Source organism: Dipodomys merriami, unplaced genomic scaffold, assembly GCF_024711535.1.
Source record: "Dipodomys merriami isolate MVZ:Mamm:240054 unplaced genomic scaffold, mDipMer1.0.p SCAF_3, whole genome shotgun sequence".
NCBI lineage: Eukaryota > Metazoa > Chordata > Mammalia > Rodentia > Heteromyidae > Dipodomys > Dipodomys merriami.
The window spans coordinates 62,755,982-62,778,223 of NW_027204492.1; the positions used below are offsets into that span (position 1 = coordinate 62,755,982).

Here is a 22,242-nt window from a genome sequence, read left to right on the forward strand (position 1 = left end):
TCCAGTTAGGAAAGCTCAGCTGTTTCTTTGTTAATTGAAATCATGAGCCCTTTTCAAATGTTGGCACCTCTCGTAGATGATATACCTAAAATAATTGCTGTAAATGACATGTTTGGGAGGATAAGGATTGTTTAAATTCAGCACAGCCTGGAAGCTCTTGATCTTCTTTGCCCTTTCCCTTGTTACCCTTTTCAGACTCAGAAATTCATCTGGTGACGAGATGCTCTAACTTGACAAACTATGCTTGTCCAGTTATATAGGCCCATGTTTCAGAGGAGCCCTGACAAAACTACCTTTTTAATAGTTGTCAGTAATGGCCCATTACTAAGCCCATGAAGGCAGGCAGATGTTGAGGCCTTGGAGCCTTTTTACTGAGCTGATTTTCTTTGCTCCTTACTTGTTATCTCCTCAGTTCACAGATTTTATAATTAAGAAAAGACATTCTGTTTAAAATACTTTAATAGGCACCCACAAATGATCTTATTCTAGAATTCATTTTATAATTTATTTATTACTTCAGTTCAAGTATTTTAGAGTAATTTTTACAAGACTTGAAGCTTTGGCATACTCTAGCAGATGCTGTAGAATAGGGGTAGCAGCAATAGAATGAGTGTCATAGTTCTCCTCCCCCCAAAGCAGTAGAAAACTACTCAGAAAAATCCCTCTCCATTTTCTGATTGGATTATAAGAAGAGTGTCTTTTTTTTCCTTTCTGCCAACCTCTTGTTTTATAAACTCTGTGAAACTTAGTGTGACTGCTCATATTCCTAACAGCTTTTGTGATAGGTATTATGCAAATTCAAAACTGGGCCAAGGTTTATTATTTGATTGACATGCCTGTTACAGTCAGTTTGTAAGACCTCCACTATTTCTAAGACCTATAATCCAACAAGTAAATTGTGGACACCAGGCCCTTCTACAACTTCCCTGTTTTATTTACTCTTGAGGTCCTTTCACAAGTATTTTAAGCTTGAAAGAAAACAAAATATGTACCAGCAATGTTGGCTTTATCTGAAGTCTAGTACTTCACTTGCACATTTAATATGTGTAATGGTTTTTTGAATGAAATCATTCTAGGTACAGTGATTGTACAACCAGAGCCAGTGCTGAATGAAGACAAAGATGATTTTAAAGGGCCTGAATTTAGAAGCAGAAGTAAAATGAAAACTGAAAATCTCAAAAAACGCGGAGGTAAATACAAATGAGAATGAAACATGAATTTCAAATGCTGTCTATGACCATATTGGAAAATCTGATATGCTTACTAAAAATACCTCCACTTTTCTGCCCATTGTTTTATTAAAAGCACTATTTAAAATGAACTTCTGTTTCTCTTTGAGCTCTGAAGCAGAAAAAGCTAAACACCGTTTTTCAAAACACCTTTGCCTTCAGTGGCTGCTTAGCTATCTCAAGAAGCTTAGCACTTCTTTCTTTCACTAGTTAGTTCTGTAAGATCTAGAATACCCCATACTCCCCTTACGTGAGAAGAATTGCAGATGGGGCAAAATTTTGCCTGTGGCTTCTAGGTAACTCCATACATATTCGGAATATTGTGAAATAGAGTCTTAGATATTGTACATTAGGTGTTACCTGAGGGTACTTACTAAGAAACCACAAATCCCTTTACTTTTCTCTCTAACTATTTGTGTTTCTGATCATGAGGTCAGGAAGTATGCCCCAGTTTCAAGTTGTTGATCCATGGATGCAGTACATAGATGAGTAGGAAAGAGAAGAAGGGAGTTTGAGCTAATAATGTCCTGCCATCTGTTGTGTCTGATCCACCTTCACTATGTACACAGCCATCTCTGGAAAGGCAGCTGCAGGAGCACTCCTTTAGAAATCTGAGGAGAGGGCTGGGAAGGTAGCTCAGTGGTAGAGTGCTTGCCTTGCATGCATGAGGCCCTGGGTTCAATTCCTCAGCACCACATAAGCAAAAAGAAGAAAGCCGGAAGTGGCGCTGTGGCTCAAGTGGTAGAGCGCTAGCCTTGAGCTGAAGAGCTGAGGGACAGCGCCCAGGCCCAGAGTTCAGGCCCCACGACCGGACCCAAAAAAAAAAAAAAAAAAAAAAAAAAGAAATCTGAGGAGACTATATGTCCCACTCATTTGCATGTGCTCTTAAAATAATGCCTATGTATAGTAACTGGCTGATTAAAACAGCCAGAATCTGTCATTGTAAAAGAATGAGTCTTTAAAAAAATGGAAATATAAGTATAATGTTGATGTATTCATTTGATATTGATCATGTTGTATAATTGTGGAATCATACTGAAGTTCACAATTGTGAAATTCTGAGTATTTTTTTTTCACTACCACAATTATCTCAGTGAAACTAGTAAAATATATCTGTACTTTTGAAATACTGGTTTTCAGATTGAATTGTTAGGTTTCAGGTTTAGATTTAAAAAAAAAATCAAGGAAATGTTGTTTAGTCTTTTGTCCACAAGAGGGAGTTCAACCCCCTTTGAACATAAAGACAATTAAAGAAATGAGATTCTAGTTCATGGCAGGAAAGCTGTCATTTCAGCAATACCAAGGGCAAGGTACAGTTATTAAAACTTAGGAGAATCAGCTAATATAAGATGATGCTGCCGGGCGCTGGTGGCTCACGCCTGTAATCCTAGCTACTCAGGAGGCTGAGATCTGAGGATCGCGGTTCAAAGCCAGCCCGGGCAGGAGAGACCGTGAAACTCCTATCTCCAATAAACCACCAGAAAACCGGAAGTGGCGCTGTAGCTGAAGTGGTAGAGCGCTTGCCTTGAGCTGAAGAGCTGAGGGACAGTGCCCAGGCCCAGAGTTCAAGCCCCACGACCGACCCCCCCCCCAAAAAAAAAAAAAAAGATGATGCTAAGAATCAGTAATGAGGGACTGGGGAGGTGGCTCAGTTGTAGAGTGCTTGCCTCACATGCATGAGGCCCTGGGTTCAATTCCTCAGCACCACATAAGCAGAAAAAGCCAGAAGTAGCGCTGTGGCTCAAGTGGTAGAGCACTAGCCTTGAACTGAAGAGCTGAGGGACAGGGCCCAGGCCCAGAGTTCAAGCCCCACATCCAAACCAAAAAAAAAAAAAAGAATCAGTAATGAGTTTATTTTGACTGGTCATTAATCCTCAAGTGAAGACAGACAAGTATGTATGCTGAATGGTGTTAGGATTAATATCTCAATGGCATATTTTGGAACGGGACTATATAGAGCAGTTAGCATCTGAAATGTGGATAAGGCTAGAAAGCAGAGTCAAAGAAGCACGGTGGTTGGGGAGAGCATTCCTAGTGTCATTTGGGTATGCAACTGGTATTATGTTTTAGCTGATAGGTTTTTGGGACATTTTATTGAGTGCCCATGTAAGAATGTTTCTATCATGCCTAAAGGAATATATATGTTTATAGCCAGTTAGTGGAGCCTGAATCTTTTGTTTTTGTTTTTAATCTAATGATTTGCTGCATCTTTTAATCTGTCAGTAATCACACAGGAAGTTTAATTCTAGGTTTTCCATACATATGTGTAGACTAGTGATCTGAGGCTATATTTAGTGTTCAGACTTTAAAAGTAAAGCCTGGTTTTGGAAACTATGAAAAATGTAAACTTTATATATAGCATAAATTGGTTTGGAAGAGACAGTTATGGTTCAGTGACCTAGCTAAGGTAGCCATTTTAGGAACCTTTTTTTTTTAAACTATCATAACCTGTTTTGACATACTTTCCCCTCTCATTAAAAATGTGTTCTACAACTGCCTTTTACTGAACTGTATTGGATTCAGAAATGAAAATATCCCTTTTCCACTCACATACTTTTACAATCTTCAGGATACTTCGTAACTAACAATCAAGACTTAAAACATAAGTATACAGAAACAAATACATAATGTTAAGTAACATTTCGACATTTTACCATATTTGCTTCAGATCTCACTTAAATAAAATAATGCTTCAGTCCTACTCTCATCCTTTCCCCTTCTTCCCACCCCACAGGTAATGATTGTCTTCAAGTTTTATGCATGTGCATGTGCATGCATGCTTTTCTATGCTTTCTCTGTATGCATTTACTTAAAACACATTTACTTTGCATTTAAAAAAGTAGGATTATATATATGTATATATATATGTGTGTATATATCCTTTTGGGAACATTTCTCATTCAATGTGTGTTTTGAAATGTATCCATGTCAGGAAATGTAAATCTAGTTTTATTTTTTTGTGCTTCTTTAGTACGCATACACTGCTGTTTATTTCCCAAATATGAAGTCACTTCTGATTTTCTAATTACTGCCCCAGTGAATATCCTCATATGAGATTTCTTTGATACATATGGGAGAAATTTTCCAAAGGATTAATTATGTTATTTTTAAAGCTCTTTAGTGAAGGGTCTGCACATAGAAGATTCTTATTAATAGTATTTAACATTGGATGAATATTCACATTGTATCTGTCATCTGTCTTGGTAGTTTTTCTGAATGAAATCATTACTGAAAATGGAAAAAAGTATTATTTGTTTCTGTTAAAACAAATAACTGACTATATAAATGCTTGATACCAAATATCAACATTGGACAAAGTGACTAGTTAAAATATTAGCAACAAGTACAGAAAATTTTCAAATCCATTTTTTATGTTCTGAAAAAGTGTGATTGTGATCTTGCACTTTACATTTTTTTTGTGCTGGTACTGGGGCTTGAATACAAGGTAAGGGTGTTGTCCCTTATCTTTTAAGCTCAAAGTTGGTGCTCTACCATTTGAGCCACAGCCCTACTTCTGTTTTTTTTTCGGTCGGTTGTGGGGCCTGAATGCTGTCCATCAGCTCTTCAGCTCAAGGCTAGCTTTCTACCACTTGAGCCACAGCACCACTTCCAGCTTTTTCTGCTTATGTGGTGCTGAGGAATCAAACCCAGGGCCTCCTGCATGCAAGGCAAGCACTCTACCACTGAGCCACCTTCCCAGCCCAACTTCTGGGTTTTTGATCATTACTTGGAGATAAGAGTCCATGGACTTTCTTGCCTGGGCTGGCTTTGAACCTTGCTCCTAAAATTTCAGCCTCCTGAGTGGCTAGGATTACAGGCATGAACCACCAGTACTCTATCACTTTAAAGGTTTTTTTTTGGCCAGTTGTGGGGCCTGAACTCTGGCCTGGGCACTGTCTCTCAACTCTTCAGCTCAAGGCTAGTGCTCTACCACTTGAGCCACAGTGCCACTTCTGGCTTTTTCTGCTTATGTGGTGCTGAGGAATCGAACCCAGGGCCTCATGCATGCAAGGCAAGCACTCTACCACTGAGCCACCTTCCCAGCCCTAAAGGTTTTTTTTTTTGGGGGGGGGGGGTCCGGTCGTGGGGCCTGAACTCTGGGCCTGGGCACTGTCCCTCAGCTCTTCAGCTCAGGGCTAACACTCTACCACTTGAGCCACAGCGCCACTTCCGGCTTTTTTCTTTTTGCTTATGTGGGGCTGAGGAATCGAACCCAGGGCCTCGAGCATGCAAGGCAAGCGCTCTACCACTGAGCCACCTTCCCAGCCCCAAGGTTTTTTTTTAAGCATGTACAAATAAAGATTTCTATAATCATATTTGGGTCCATAGTGCTTTGGACATTAAAACTAACAAAAAACCCCCAGAAGATTAAATGGTAAGAAAAATCTGTGTTGTTTTGTCTTTTTTTTTCTGTTGGTCATGGGACTTGAGCTCAGGGCCTGGGTGCTGTCCCTGAGATCTTCAGCTCAGTGCTAGCACTCTACCACTTGAGCCACAGCACCACTTCTGGTTTTCTGGTGGTTAATTGGAGATAAGAGTCTCATGGACTTTCATGCCCAGGCTGGCTTTAACCACGATCCTCAGATCTCAACCTCCTGAGTAGCTATAGGATTATAGGCATGAGCCACTGGCACCTGGCTTGTTTTGTCTTCTTTAAGGATACAGACAGGTCTTTCCTTTCAGTTGCTGCTTTTGTATATTCACTGGTCTCATTTGAATCATAGTCTTTTATCTTTTTTGGAGAAGGAGTAGGGGGTGGAATCTGGTCCTGGGAATTGAAGTCAAGGTTTGAGCAATGTACCTGAGCTTTTTAGCTCAAGGTTAGTAGCACTCTACCACTTGAGCCACCACTTCACTTCTGTTTGTTTTTGGTAAGAGTCTGACAGACTTTCCTACCTGGGTTGGCTTGGAACTGTTACCCTCAAATTTCAGCCTCCTGAGTAGCTAGGATTACAGACCTGAGCCACTAGAGCCCAGCTTCTTCTTCCTTTTTTTTAAAAAATACAATTGTGTTTTATTTGGATCAAGGTCTTGATTGTACATCAGGATCATCTGTTAAAAAATCCCTAAAAGGTTTCAATGCAGTATTTTAGTGAGAGTGATTATTTGTGATTGGGATTTATTTATTTATTGTCAGTTGTGGGGCTTTAACTCAGGATCTGGGTGCTGTCCTTGAGCCTCTTTGTACTCAAGGCTAGCCACGGCACCACTTTCGGCTTTTTCTGTTTATGTGGTGCTGAGGAATTGAACTCAGACCTTGTGCATGTTAGGCAAGCACTCTACCACTAAGCTACATTCCCAGCCCCACTTCAGTTTTTGAGAGGTTAATTGGACATAGGAGTCTCATGGGGACTTTTCTGCCGGGGCTGGCTTGGAACTATGGTTCTTAGATCTTAGCCTCCTGAGTAGCTAGGATTACAGGCCAAAGACACTGGCACCTGTTTGTGGTTGGGATTTTTGTTGGTGTTTGAGTATTGCTATGTTGCCAGTAGGCCCAACTGTCCTTCCTGCCCCAGCTCCATGAGTAGTTGGGACTGCAGAGTGTCTGATTTGAAAGAGATTCTGGATGATTCTGATGTTCACCTTGGGTTGGGAGTACTGTCCTAACAATAGTGGGACAAAAGTAAAGCTGGAGAGGTTTGTTTTTTTCTTTCTTTCTGGAGTAGGTTATCTTGAGTCTTTTCCTGCAGCCAGCACAGAGTGGAACTCTGCATCTTCCTCAAGCAGTCTGATGTTTGCTGCCAACATAGGTAGTCTTTACCATATCTTAAAATTACTTATGTGTGGAGTAAGCAATGGAGTAAACATAGAAAGAAGGCAGGTAAATCATATAATTACCATGTTTTTATATACCATATTGAGAGGATCTGTGCAGATGATTCTACTTGGAGGATGGCATGGCTAACTTCAGTATAGATTGAAAAAGAATCGGTTGCATATATGTTGCTTACTGCCTCATTCCCTAAGAACTCATATTGAATTAATTTGTAAAGCCATAGCAAAATTAGAAAGAACTCTTGAGCTTTATGTTTTTTAGAACTTTTTTTTTGTCAGTCTTGGAGTTTGAACTCAGGGCTCAGGCAATGTCCCTGAGCTCTTTTTTTTTTTTTTTTTTTTTTTTTTTGGGTCCGGTCATGGGGTCTGAACTCCTGGCCTGAGCGCTGTCCATCAGCCCTTCAGCTCAAAGCTAGCCCTCTACCACTTGAGCCACAGCACCACTTCTGGCTTTTTTCTTTTTGCTTATGTGGTGCTGAGGAATCGAACCCAGGGCCTCAGGCATGCAAGGCAAGGGCTCTACCACTGAGCCACCTTCCCAGCCCCCACTGAGCTCTTTTGCTCTAGGCTAGCACTTTACCACTTTGAGCAGCAGCTCCACTTCCGGTTTTCTAGTGGTTAGTTGGGCATAAGAGTCTCATGAAGACTTTTCTGCCCAGTCTGGCTTTGAACCATGATCCTCAGATCTTAACTTCCTGAATAGTTAGGATTACAGATGTGAGCCACCAGCACCCAGCTTTATTTATTTTTTTAGAACTTCTTTATGGGATTTTTTTCATGTTAATCAAGTGTGATCGTCTCTAACAGGAAAGAAGTTAGGCTTTGTAGCTCCATATTTGCAAAGGCTGTCATTAAAAAAAAGGCAAATAAGATTAACCTTTCAGATGTGTGTCCAAAATATCAGTTTCTTAAGGATTATTAGATATTTCATCTCTAATGCAAAGTTTGTGAAATACTGAGGTAAACATCTTGTTCTCATTTTGCGTTTATATGTGAATAACAGTCACTCCTTTTTCCTAGAAGATGGGCTTCATGGGATCGTGACCTGCACAGCTTGTGGACAACAGGTCAATCATTTTCAAAAAGATTCCATTTACAGACATCCTTCGCTGCAAGTCCTTATTTGTAAGGTATGTTATGATTTGTTGCTAAGGTTTTTGCCTTTGGAGGGTGTACACTGTATTGGGGATGATGGATGCATAACAATCTGCATCAGTGCCACTATATGGGAGATATTGTAGTCATGGACCACATAGGAAGCCTGTGTAATAATTTCCAGTGGAGGAGATAGAAGCTGATACTTGAAATAGGCATAAGAATTAAATTACCTTGGTGAAGGGAGATTGGTGGAGCCTATTCTATGCAGAGGTAACATGATATTCACAGGTGGCAGGTGACAGCCTGACATGTTGCAAAATCTCAACCTGTATGTGTGTTGTATTTTGAAACTTTCCTCATCTGTATTGTACTTCTCTGAATCTTCAGCTGAAACACTTTAAAAAAAAATTGGGGGGCTATTCATGGGGCTTGAACTCAGGGCTTGGGCATTGTCCCTGATTTTTTTTTTTTACCCTCCTTAAGGCTAGTGCACTACCACTTGAGCCCCATCTCAACTTTTGACTTTTTGGTGATTAATTGGAGACAGGAGTCTCATGGACTTTCTTGCCTAGGCTTGCTTGGAACTTCAATTCTAAGATCTCAGTATTCCAAATAGCTAGGATTACAAATGTATGCCACTGGTGCCAGCTGGAACAGGGTTTTAATAAAAGTTGGAGGGAATAGGTTCTTTTTTTTTTTTCTTTTCTTTTTTTTTTTGGGGGTCCGGTCATGGGGCCTGAACTCTGGGCTTGGGCGCTGTCCCTCAGCTCTTCAGCTCAAGGCTAGCGCTCTACCACTTGAGCCACAGTGCCACTTCCAGCTTTTTTTTTTTTTTTTGCTTATGTGGTGCTGAGGAATCAAACCCAGGGCCTCAGGCATAGCAAGGCAAGCGCTCTACCACTGAGCCACCCTCCCAGCCCGAGCAAAATTCTTTCTTGACAACGTCACCCCTTCCTTTGCTATACACACACATAATTTTTATTTCATTTTCCCCGATAATAGGTTTTTGAAATGTCTTATATAGATTGATTATAATTTCATGAGTGTAGGTACCTTTTTTTTAAATTTTTGGTCACGCAGCTTGAACTCTGGGCCTGGGTGCTGTCCCTCAGTTCTTCAGCTCAAGGCCAGGGCTGTTCCACTTGAGCCACAGCTCCACTTCCGGTTTTCTGGTAGTTTATTGGAGATAAGAGTTTCATGGACTTTCCTGCCTGGGTTGGCTTTGAACCACGATCCTCAGATCTCAGCCTCCTGAGTAGCTAGGATTACAGTCGGGAGCCACCAGCACCCAGCATAACATTAATTCTATATTAGTTTATTTTATTTTACTTATTTATTTATTTTTGTTGGTCATGGGACTTGAACTCTGGGTCTGGGCGCTGTCCCTCAGCTCTTCATCTCAAGGCGAGCACTCTACCCCTTGAGCTACAATGCCACTTCCTGTTTTCTAGTGGTTTTTATTGGAGATAATAGTCTCACAGACTTTCCTGCCTGAGCGTCCTGAATAGCTAGGATTATAGGCGTGAGCCACCAGTGCCCAGCTATTAGTTGTTTATTAATTAAAGACAAAAAGCTACCTTTGAAATGAAGGGGCAGGCCATATTTTCTTTGGCTTTTGAGTTCTAGATATTTTCTCTTGTGAATATTTGATAGATTCTGATCTATGTTAAAATTTTATTTTATCCTTGGGAAACTTGTTTTCCTCTTTGCCTTTAAGAGATTAGAGGGGACATGTTATAGTGTCTGCTTTTAAATTTTCACAATCAAAATCTTACATTGATGGATTCATAATCCCTTCCCCTTTCCTCTTCCCCCCCTCCCTTCTTCCTCTCCTCTCTCCCCTCTCCTCTTCCTTCCATTTTTTCTCTTATGCTAGTATTGGAGCTTGAACTCAGGACCTGGGTGCTATCTGTTAGCTTTTTCACTCAGGCTAGCACTGTCACTTGAATCACAACTCTCCTTCATCCTGTTTTGGTGGTTAATTGGAGATGTCTCACAGACTTTCCTTTTCAGGGCTGGCATTGAATTGCAATCCTTAGATCTCAGTCTCCTGAGTAGCTAGGATTACAAGTGGGAGCCACCAGCGCCCTGCTGCCCAGCCTTTTCTGTTGTGCCACTGGGCACATGGCTTTTTTTCCTCTTCATTTCTCCCTCCTTCCCTCCGTGCCTTGCTCACTCCATCCCTTCTCCCCCCCCCCTCTTTTTCTCTTTCTCTTTCTCTCTGTCTTTGTCTTTGTCTTTCTCTTTCTCTTTCTCTTTCTCTCTCTCTTTTTCATCATGGGGTTTGAACTTGGGGTCTGGGCACTGTCCCTGAGCTCTTTAGCTCAAGGTTAGTGCTCTGCCACTTTGAGCCATAGCTCCACTTTTGGTTAATTGGAGATAAGAGTCTCACAGACTTTACTGCCTGGGCTGGCTTCTAACTGCGATCCTCAGATCTCAGCTTCCTGAGTAGCTAGGATAAGAGGATGTGAGCCACCAGTGCCAGGCACAGCTTTTCTTATATAAATATATAAGAATATGTTCATCCATGGGCCAGTCTATTGGAAAGGAATTTGAAATCAGTAAAGCTTTTTCTTCCCTTTCTTTTGGTAGTGGTGGGGTTTGTACCTAGGACCTCTTACTTATTTGCTAGGCAGGTACTCTAAAACTTGAACCACACCCCTGGCCACAGTGACTGAGATGATATTTATTCTTCTCAAGTAGTTGGGCTGATATGTGCACACAACCATGTTCAGCTTTAAGAGGTGGGATTCTCATGACTGTTTTTTGTTTGTTTGTTTGTTTTGGTTGGCCCTGGGGCTTGAACTCTGGGCCTGGGTGCTGTCCCTCAGCTCTTCAGCTCAAAGCTAGCACTCTATCACTTGAGTTACAGCGCCACTTCTGGTTTTCTGTTAGTTTATTGGAGATAAGAATTTCATGGACTTTCCTGCCCAGGCTGACTTTGAACTGCGATCCTTAGATCTCAGCCTCCAGAGTAGCTAGGATTACAGGTGTGAGCTATCAGCGTCCAGTTTCTCATGACTTTTTTTTTCTTTTTTAAAGAGTAGCATACATTAGTTGTACAAGGTTTCATTGTGACATTTTCATACATAAGCACATGATGGATCCTGGTCAAACCCATACCCTTTTTTACTCTCCTACATTCTCTACCCACTACTAAAAGGATTTCAATAGGTATCATTATTCTACTATTATATATTCATCTTCATTCACTCTTTCCATTTTCCCTCCCACCCCCAGCAGAGTTTGTTTTACTTTCAGTGGGAATTAATTGTGCCAAGGGATTTCATTATTATATTTCAGATGTGTGTGTATGTGTGTAAATACACACACATATACGTACATAATATTTTAATGAAAATAACCCTCTCTATTGATCACAAGCTTTCACTGAGATTCCTTATACATAGTTGCAATGTGTTTTGAAATGATTCGCTCTCCATCTCTCTTTTTCCTCTCCCCTAGTTGCCCTAAAATGTCCCATAGTTAGAATCATGGTTTATGAGCCGGGCATTGATGGCTCACTCCTGTAATCCTAGCTACTCAGGAGGCTGAGATCTGAGGATCCCAGTTCAAAGCCAGCCCAGGCAGTAAAGTCTGTGATACTCTTATTTCCAGTAAACTACTCTGAAAACCAGAAGTGGCACTGTGGCTCAAGTGGTAGAGTGCTCGCCTTAAGTTGAAGACCTGAGGGATAACGCCCAGGCCCAGAGTTCAGCCCACAACCAACAACAATAAAAAAGAATCATGATTTATGTATACATATACATAGACACACACACACACACACATATACATGTCTATGAATATGTATATTCTTTAAGTTTAAAAAATTTAAGTAGTTTTACAAAGGAGTTGCCATTTAACAGAGCAGTTTATGAATACAATGCATCTTTTTGTTGCAAATTCTTTATTGTGATTAAGTGATTATGTAATTTCACAAATTTCACAGTATTGTGGGATAGTGATGCTTAGTTAAAGTCACAAACACATTCTAACTTTCATGGGGCAAATTGTCTATCGTGGTCTATAACATTTATGAGTTCTATGAGCTTTGACAATACAGTTGTTTCTTCCACATTGGGTGATATGCACATTTCTTTCCTTTTGCATAGTGTCAGCTGTTCCCTCTTTCCCACTCGTTCCCTCCCACCCATTGCTGCCATTGAGTTGTTTAGTTTGTTTTGATCAATGTCCAGTGCAGCTGATGGGTCCTGCTGTTGTATGTTTTCCCCTGATTCCCTCTAGTTCTGTGTCGTCCTCCTAGATTCTCTCTGGTGTGCACATATATACCATATATGTGATCAGCAGCATGGGGTTATTTAGTAGTGATTCAGCCAGATGAGTAGAGGTCCTTTGTTTCTCAAGTCTTGTTAACTTTGTCGTATCACCTTATGTTTTGGATGATTTAATATCCACTTATCAGGGAGACCATGTACCGTTTGTCTCTTTGCTCTTGACTTACCTCACGCAACATGATTTCTTCTAGTTCCATCCATTTCCCTGCAAATGCCATTATTTTATAAATGTGTACTTTCTTTCTTTCTTTCTTTCTTTCTTTCTTTCTTTCTTTCTTTCTTTCTTTCTTTCTTTCTTTCTTTCTTTCTCTTTCTCTCTCTCTCTCTCTCTCTCCTTCCTTCCTTCCTTCCTTCCTTCCTTCCTTCCTTCCTTCCTTCCTTCCTTCCTTCCTTCCTTCCTTCCTTCCTTCCCTTTTTTTTTTGTCGGTCGTGGGGCTTGAACGCTGTCCCCGTGCTCTTCAGCTCAAGACGAGCACTCTACCTCTTGAGCTACATTGCTACTTCTGGTTTTCCAGTGGTTTATTGGAGATAAGAGTCTCACGGAGTTTCCTGCCTGGGCTGGCTTTGAACCATGATCCTCAGATCTCAGCCTCCTGAGTAGCTAGGATTACAGGCATGAGCCACTGGCGCCTGGCTTTAAATGTGTATTCTTTAAGCCTATCTTCCACAGACAACATGATGATCTTTTCTTCAACTATGATCCTCCCCATTTTCCCCTTTTGAGTATCTTAGATTATAGTTGTGAGGCACTGCAATCTGCTCAGACTAGGATCTGAGTAACTACTTTCTTACTAGTTGTATTAGATATTATTTACTTTTAATGAACCATAGCCCTCTCCCTAGAACATCTCATGCACTGTCTGATAGATATTTTGAAATTTAAAGCTAATGTAAGATCGTTATCTGTACACATAGCTGCTGGCATATAATGATTATTACTGTGTTGCAACAATATCAAATACATTCTTGTACATTTTTGTTGGTATATATTGATTGTACAATGTGGGAGTTTCATTGGAATATTTCCATACATATATATAATATATTTGATTATATTTAATCTATTACTTTATATTTTTCCCTTATCTCCTTGAAAAAGTCTTTCTTTCAGTTTCTTTTTTTTTTGGGGGGGGGGTGGGTCCGGTCGTGGGCCCTGAACTCTGGGCCTGGGCGCTGTCCCTCAGATCTTCAGCTCAAGGCTAGCGCTCTACCACTTGAGCCACAGCCCCACTTCCGGCTTTTTTCTTTTTGCTTATGTGGTGCTAAGGAATCGAACCCAGGGCCTCAGGCTTGCAAGGCAAGCGCTCTACCACTGAGCCACCTTCCCAGCCCTCTTTGTTTCTTGTAAGTGCTTTTTATTATAAACTTTTCTTGGGTGCATACAATGTACTTCAATGATATTCATTTCTCCTTACCATTTAATTTTCCCCTCCCACCTCCTCCTGTTTGTCTCTGCAATACTTCCCCCATTTATATTCATGTCCATTTTTTTCTTTAGATTTACATTTTTAAAGTAAGACTTTGGTGTTTCTAGTTGTGTAGGATCAGAACTTTGTTAGGCTACAAAAAACCTTTTATGTAGTAAAAACTCACAGTGGTGCTTTGTCCTAGAGAACATTCAAAGGATTACTTTATTGAGGTGAGGTATTCCTATGCTACTATTCTATACCATACTGATTTTTGTTTGATTATCTGAAACACATTCCTTTTACTTTTTTAATGACCCCAAAATAAATTTTTGTCCTTTATGAGTGTTAGTCATTTTGAATGAAATTTCTCCTTCTGTTCTCTCAATAGAATTGCTTTAAGTATTACATGAGTGATGATATTAGCCGTGACTCAGATGGAATGGATGAACAATGTAGGTAGGTACTAAGTCAAGATGACTTAACTTTCAGTGTTGTATACTTTGGGAAGAGGCGTATTTTAGATCCATTTTTTTTTGCCTGTCCTGGGGCTTGAACTATGGGCCTGGGTAGTGTCCCTGAGCTTCTTTGGCTCAAGGGTAGGGCTCTACCACTTGAGCCATATGCCACTTCCAGTTTTTTCTGAGTAGTTTTTATTGGAGATAAGAGTCTTAGGACTTTCCTGCCCAGGCTGGCTCTGAACCGTGATCCTTAGATCTCAGCCTCCTGAATAGCTAGGATTACAAGCGTGAGCCACCAGCGCCCAGCCCAGCATAGATCCATCTTTTATGGTATCATTGATGTCCTCAGTGGATGATAATTTCTTTTCTGTGAAGCCTGACCTTTATGTCTGGTTTTAAGTGTTTTATAAAAAATACTCAGATGACCTAAATGACTACTAAAAAAATCATTGGTTAGAATTTTTAAATTTCTTTGATAATGAAGAAATTGAAATTAGTTTCATTGGGAATAATATTTTAATTCTTAAAATATTTCAGATGGTGTGCTGAAGGTGGGAACTTGATTTGTTGCGACTTTTGCCATAATGCCTTCTGTAAGAAATGCATTCTGCGCAATCTTGGTCGAAAGGAGTTATCTACAATAATGGATGAAAACAACCAGTGGTATTGCTACATTTGTCACCCTGAACCTTTGTTGGACTTGGTCACTGCATGCAACAGCGTATTTGAGAATTTAGAGCAGTTGTTGCAACAAAATAAGAAGAAAATAAAAGTTGACAATGAAAAGAGTAGTAAAATATGTGATCACACACCCAAATTTTCTCCAAAGAAGATTAGTTCCAGTTGTAATGGAGAAGAAAAGAAATTAGATGATTCATGTTCTGGTTCTATAACCTACAGTTATTCAGCACTAATAGTGCCCAAAGAAATGATTAAGAAGGCAAAAAAACTGATTGAGACCACAGCCAACATGAACTCTAGTTTTATTAAGTTTTTGAAGCAGAGTGAAGAAAATTCAGAAATCAGTTCTACTCTGAAATTACGTCAGCTTAAGGCTTTTAAATCTGTGTTGGCGGATATCAAGAAGGCTCACATTGCATTAGAAGAAGATTTGAATTTGGAAATTGAAGCTTTGGATGTTGTACACAAAGAGGAATATACCAAAGAGCTTAAAATCACAGATGCTAAGTGTGAAACAAAAGTACAAAAAGGAGAAAAACCCTGTACTTTGGAAAAGAGAGAGTTTTCCAAGTCAGAAGCTAAGCCTTCAAGAAAGCAGGTAGATGGTGAGGGACACACAGATCCGAGTGTTCCAACAGAGGAGCAGAGGGCAAGTAAAAGTACTAGTGGTGAACATAGGAAATCCGATGGGAAAGATGAACCTCAGTATGAACCTGCCAACACGTCAGAAGACTTAGACATGGACATTGTATCTGTTCCTTCCTCAGTTCCAGAAGACATTTTTGATAATCTTGAGACTGCTATGGAAGTTCAAAATTCAGCTGATCATCATGGGGATGGTACCAGTAGAACGGAGCAAGAGCTAGAGACTTCATCTGTAAAATTAAATATGCCAAAAGACAACAAAGGAGGTAGTAAGTCAAAAACTACCGCAGCTAAAGTAACAAAAGAATTATATGTGAAGCTCACCCCTGTTTCACTTTCTAATTCCCCAAAGAAGGGTGCTGATAGTCAGGAAGTTCCACAAGATAAAGATGGCTCTAAAGGTTCTGCACTGAACCTAAAATCCGAGAAATGTGGACCTGGACAGGAAAACAGTGATAATGAGCATGTTGAAGAAAATGAAGTTCCTTTAGTTTTAGAGGAATCTGATCTTCGAAGATCACCCCGTGTGAAGACCACACCCTTGAGGCGACCAACAGAAACCAATCTTCCATCATCCAATTCAGATGAAGAAAGTAATGAAACCATGAAGGAGAAACAAAAATTATTAGGTCCATTAAGAAAAAAGGATAAGAGAAATTCTTCTGACAGTGCTATTGATAATCCTAAACCTAACAAATTACCAAAATCGAAGCCGTCAGAGATCGTAGATCAAAATTCCGATTCTGATGAAATGATAGCAATCCTCAAACAGGCAAGCAGAATGAGTCCCAGTTCTTCTTCAGATACTGACATTAATGAAACTCATACAAATCATAAGACTCTGTATGACTTAAAAACTCAAACAGGGAAAGATGAGAAAGGCAAAAGAAAACGGAAAAGCTCTTCTTCTGGCTCCGATTTTGATATTAAAAAAGGCAAGTCAGCTAAAAGCTCTATAATTGCTAAAAAGAAACGTCAAAACCAGTCTGACTCTTCAAATTATGACTCAGAATTAGAGAAAGAGATAAAAAGCATGAGTAAGATTACGGCTGTCAGAACCACCAAAAAAAGAGTTCCCAATAAAAAAGACTATGATTCTTCTGAAGATGAAAAACGTAGTAAAAAGGGAATGGCCAAACAAAGGCCAAAAAGTGTGAAGAATACCCCAGGGGGATCATCTGATGATGCTGAAAGGAAACAAGAGAGAAAGAATTCCTGTCCTAATGAGAAAGACAAGACTGTGGACTCAAGAGATCAACTTTCTAAGAAGCAGCAGCCCAGTGTTTCCTTTGATGGTGCAGACAAATCATCTCCTGGGAAAGAGGAGAGTTTAAATTCTCTGGGAGACAAAAAAGGTGCTAAAACTAAAGAAAAGAGTAAGCATCTGAAAGCTAAAACATGTAAAAAGGCACCCATTGGCTTATCTGATGCTGCTGAGAAAGTCCACAGGAAAGAGCACAGTGATGAACTCTCTGAAGATGATAAGACACAGAACAAAAAGGAAATGGAAGAAAAAGAAAAGAAAACTACGGACTCAAAGAAGACAGTATTGAAGATGGAACAGCAGTACGAGTCATCGTCTGATGGCACTGAGAAATCACTTGAGGGCGAAGAAGTTGATAATTTTCCTAAGGATATAAAACCAAATAAGGATGACATAAGTGATGGAGAAAAGAAAGGTAGAAAATCAAAAGATAAAATGTCCAAAAAGAAAGAATTATCTGACAGTGTCGAGAAATTGCCAGAGAAAGGAGACAGTTGTGACTCTTCAGAAGACAGAAAGACAAAGAGTAGAGTATCTACTAGAGAGAAGAGAAAATGCAGGTTACCCATAAAGGCCCCACAGAAGAGTCAAGAGTGTTCATCATCTGATGAGAAATACTCCCTGAAAGAAGATGGTTGTGACTCTTCGGATAAGAAGCTGAGAAGAATAGAATTGCGAGAGAGAAGAAATTTAAATTCCAAGAGAAATATCAAGGGAATACCAAGTGGCTCATCGTCTTCTGATGCTGAGGAAAGTTCTGAAGACAATAAAAAGCTGAAGAAGCCAAGAACTTCAGCTAAAAAGAAGACAGGCAGTATCAAGGAGAAAAAGAGAAACTCCCTAGGAGCAAGTACTAAAAGGAAGCAAATGGAGATTACTTCCTCATCTTCAGATATAGGAGATGATGGTCAGAATTCTCTTGGTGAGGGGAGCAGTGATGAACAGAAAATTAAGCCTGTGACTGAGAATTTAGTCCTGTCTTCTTCCCACAGTGGATTTTGCCAATCTTCAGGTATGCAAAAATACATTAAAGCTTTTAGAATTTGTAACCCTGTCCTCTCAAATACATTATTTAATTTTCCTCAAATCCAATCAAATTCAGGATGACCATTCAGAAAAAGTCCATTTAAAATTATTCAGGCACTCACTATCAAGTCTTTCTTTATTTACTCATTTATTTTTATTCACACATAGGAGTTGTACAGAGGGATTACATTGTGATATTTCTATACATGTATACACTGTACTTTGATCATGTTTGCCTCTGTCTTTTCCCTTCCCCCACCTTCCTGGATTCCTTCTCCAACAGTGTCCCTCTTACATTCATGTATTTTGTTTATTTTTCTGCCATCCTTTGAAGGAATTTTAAACATTGCTTGTATTCAGCGTTAGGCATATCAGCTTTGTTGGATAAGTAATAACATTTCCTTGTCTATATTTAATGATTTTTTTCTGTGATAATGTGCAGTAGATTTTGAAAATGAAACTGATGCTAGTAGTTTATTAAGTATTTACCCACATAATTGCGATGAGCACTTGATACTAGTACTAACATGATGTCTGAAAGGTTTCTTTGAGTATATGCTGACCCTGGAACTTGAACTCAGCGCTTGGGTACTGTTCCTCAGCTTTTTCGCTCAAGTCTAGTGTTCTACCACTTAAGCCACAGCTCCACTTCTGGCGTTTCGGTGGTTAATTGGAAATAAGAGACCCACAGACTTTTCTGCTGGGCTAGCTGTGAACCATAATCTTCAGATCTCAGCCTACTAAGTAGCTAGGATTACAGGTGTAAGCTACCAGTACCTGGTTGTCTGAAATATTCTTTTTTTCAGTCCTTGAGGTTTTTTTTTTTTTTTGCTCAAGGTTAGTACTCTACCACTCTAAGCTTCAACGCCACTTGACAGGAAAAGGTATTTTTAAAAAATCCTACTGAAATAAAGGATGAAAAGATTTTAAAAAATGACACAAGAAAGGAAATGACAAAAGTGAAAGGATTACTCTGGTGAGACAGAGTAGAGTTTGGGCAACATGGTCAATTTTACCAACAACAATGTTTTCTTTTCTTCCCTTCCCCTTTTTTTGGGCCAGTTCTGGGGCTTGAACTCAGGGCCTGGGCGCTGTCCCTGAACTCTTTTGCTCAAAGCTAGCACTCTACTATTCTGAGCCATGCAACACTTTTGGTTTTCTGGTGATTAACTGGAGATAAGTGTCTCATGGGCTTGCCTGTCTGGACTGGCTTTGTTTGTTTTTGTCGGTCGTGGGGCTTGAACTCTGGGTCTGGGCACTGTCCCTGAGCTCTTCAGCTCAAGGCGAGCCCTTTACCAATTGAGCCACAGCACCACTTCTGGTTTTCTGGTGATTAATTGGAGATAAGGGTCTCACAAACTTTCCTGCCTGGGCTTGCTTTGAACCATGATCCTCAGATCCCAGCCTCCTGAGTAGCTAGGAGTACAGATGTGAGCCACCAGTGCCTGGCAGTGTTTTCAGAAACAGTTTTATCATAAATGTACAAAAGCAACATAATGAAACCCAGTTAAAATTGTTCAAAAGGAGGAGCAGGACAAACGGGGGTTAGGGAAGAGTAATATAAGTCAGGTGCTAGTGACTCAAACCTGTAATCCTAGCTACCCAGGAATCTGAGATCTAAGGATCACTGAAGTCAACCTGGGCAGGAAAATCCATGAGGCTCTTTTCTCCAATTAACCACCAAAAAGCTGAAAATAGACTAAGGTTCAGGTGGTAGAATGCCAGTCTTGAACACAAAAGCTTAGGGAAAGTGCGCAGGCATTGCACACACACAAAGAGAAACAACAAAGCTACAAATTTCTTTTACTGAGCACATATTTTATTTAAAAACCAAGTATGATTTGAATTGGTTGATGCTGGGTATGGGGCTTTACCTACATGGCTATTCTAACAATAAAGTTCCTAAAGAACATTCACACTTGGACAATAGCAGTTAAGGTCAGGTTTTGTTGCCAAATGACATTTTGTACCATCTTATGCAAATTTCCAATTCTGAAAATTTTTTGAATTTCAGAATTGTGTGTAAATGGTTGTGGGTTTGTAATTTAAACACAGAATTTAATAGTTACTTTGATAACAATCTTTTCATTTTTGTAATTTAAACACAGAATTTAATAGTTACTTTGATAACAATCTTTTCATTTTTGTAATTTAAACACAGAATTTAATAGTTACTTTGATAATCTTTTAGCTATTAGATTAGTTGTGATAAACCCTAAGGCTTGGAATATAAAAATAATAAATTTTCCTAATTGTATGGGATATTCCCATTGGCAAATGGAAATTGAAATAACCTTAAATTTTAGAATTAATCTTAAACTAACCTTAAATTTTAGAATGTTGGTTAATGTAGTGTAACAGTTTCCCTGGTGAAATCAACATACTTGATTTCAAATATGTTAGTAATTTTCATTGTGCTCTTATTTGACATATATAAAAGTTTCTGTGGTATACTTTTCATGTTTAGACTTATAAATACTTAATTTAATAAGTAATATCCTTTAATTAGACCTTAAGCAAAGATGATAACAGATGGCAAATACTCAAAGAATGTGTCCTCTCTTAATTCCTTTACCCAACACAAATTTGTAGATTATTGTGTTCTGTTTTGATATTTGTAACCTGGATATGAAGGGCCAATGGGTGGAATAGGTGGTAAACTATTTTTTGACTGTGTATCCAGAGAAACCTTGACTTCATTAGATGCCAGTCTTTGATGTGTTTGGAAGCACAAATATTATTTTGGGGGGATGGTTCTTTAGCTATTTCTTGGGTCTACATAGATTACTTTGGATGAAAAGTGGAAGATAAATTTGCTGAGTTTTGCCAATCAAAAACTGGGCTTTTCCAGTAGAAATACTTAAGTTGAGTTGAATATGAAAGGCCTTGAAAATAAGCATTATGTAATAAGTACTGTTTTTCATAGATAACTTGGGTGTGAGCCAATGATAAATGACATTCTTTAAGAATTTACTTGCAGTCAGGCATTAATGGCTCATACTTGGAATCCTAGCGATTCAGGAGACAGATTCAAAGATCCTTTTTTGAAACCAGCACAGGCAGAATAGTCAGTGAGACTGTTACCTGCAAGTGACCACCAGAAAAACTGAAAGTGGAGCTGTGGCTCAAGTGGTAGAGTGCTAGTTTTGAGCACAAAAGCTCAGGAACATTGCCCAAGCCCTGAGCTCAAACCCCAGGACTGGCAAAATAACAAAAACCTACAGTGGGGATGTGTGATAAATGGAGTAAGCTACGAAATATTTCAGGGAAAAGCTAAGAGAACAAGTTGTGTTTGAACTTTGAAGTTTAGGTCAAATTTTGGAAGGTGGAATCACAGTGGAGTGACAGGAACATTACTAATAATGTTTCATTTGAAGTTTAGTCTGTTTTGATGAGAAATTTTGATGGAATACTGTGAATTTTTTTGTTGCTTTTTTCTTGTGCTAGTCCTGGGGCTTGAACTCAGGGTATGTGTGCTGCTCCTGGACATTTTTTGCTCAAGGCTTGGGTCACAGTTCCACTTTTGGCTTTTTGGTGGTTAATTATAGACTCTTATCTGCCTGGGCTGGCTTCAAACCAAGATTCTCAGGTCTTAAACTCCCAAATAGCTAAGATATGGGCATGAGTCATTGGTGCCTGACAGGGTAGCTCTTTTTTGCCCTTCTATAACTTTTATTTTGAAATCATTTCTAATTCCTATGAATCTATAATGATTCAGATTTGAATAGCTTTTTTTAAAAGAAAATAAAGACTGACTATTCATTTATTTTTTTTCTTTATTTTTGAGAAGTGATTTTGCTGTACAAGTCCGATGACATTGCATTTTACATGTAGCCCAAACTGGCCTTGAGCTCCCAATCGTCCTGCTTCTATCTCCCAAATGCTTAGATTTCAGGGATGTGTGAGCACACCTGTCTAGATTTCAGTAGTTTATATGCATTCATTCCTGTGTATGTACTTCTCTGCAGTTGTATCATCTGTGTAGCTTTGTAGCAGCACCATACATCGAAGACACCAAACTGTTGCATTATCACAAAACTTGTCTTTCCTTTACACATCTCTTTTCTTATCTCCATTACTAATTCTGAGAGCTGGTAATACCTGACTGTGATTTTGTTATTTGAGATGGATGATCATGAAGTAATATTTTGAGATAGTCTGTTTTTATTTTTCCTCAGTAATGCTCTTGACAGCTTTAGTACATTTGAGTAAATGCTAAACCACCAATACACTTCTTCCTAAATCCTTCAACATGCGTAGTATTCACTGGAGCTAAATATTTTACTTTGGTTTTCTTTTGAGGTGAAGTTTATATACAATGAAATGGACAAGTCCTACTATTCTTGACTTTTCTTTTGG

General features: G+C 39.3%; 1 protein-coding gene across 5 annotated transcripts in view; it reads left to right on the forward strand.

Annotated features, from left to right (window-relative positions):
- The window catches only part of Atrx (ATRX chromatin remodeler), a 177,726-nt gene that overhangs the window by 64,898 nt on the left and 90,586 nt on the right, over positions 1-22,242 (forward strand). For 2 of the 5 annotated variants that reach the window (XM_070040154.1, XM_070040158.1), the window contains exons 6-9: positions 1,077-1,190; positions 8,025-8,134; positions 14,198-14,265; positions 14,805-17,869. In XM_070040154.1, the coding sequence (XP_069896255.1) occupies positions 1,077-1,190; positions 8,025-8,134; positions 14,198-14,265; positions 14,805-17,869 (3,357 nt within the window). The remainder of the gene's footprint in view (positions 1-1,076; positions 1,191-8,024; positions 8,135-14,197; positions 14,266-14,804; positions 17,870-22,242) is intronic. The other 3 variants (XM_070040155.1, XM_070040156.1, XM_070040157.1) reach the window with 3 other exon arrangements.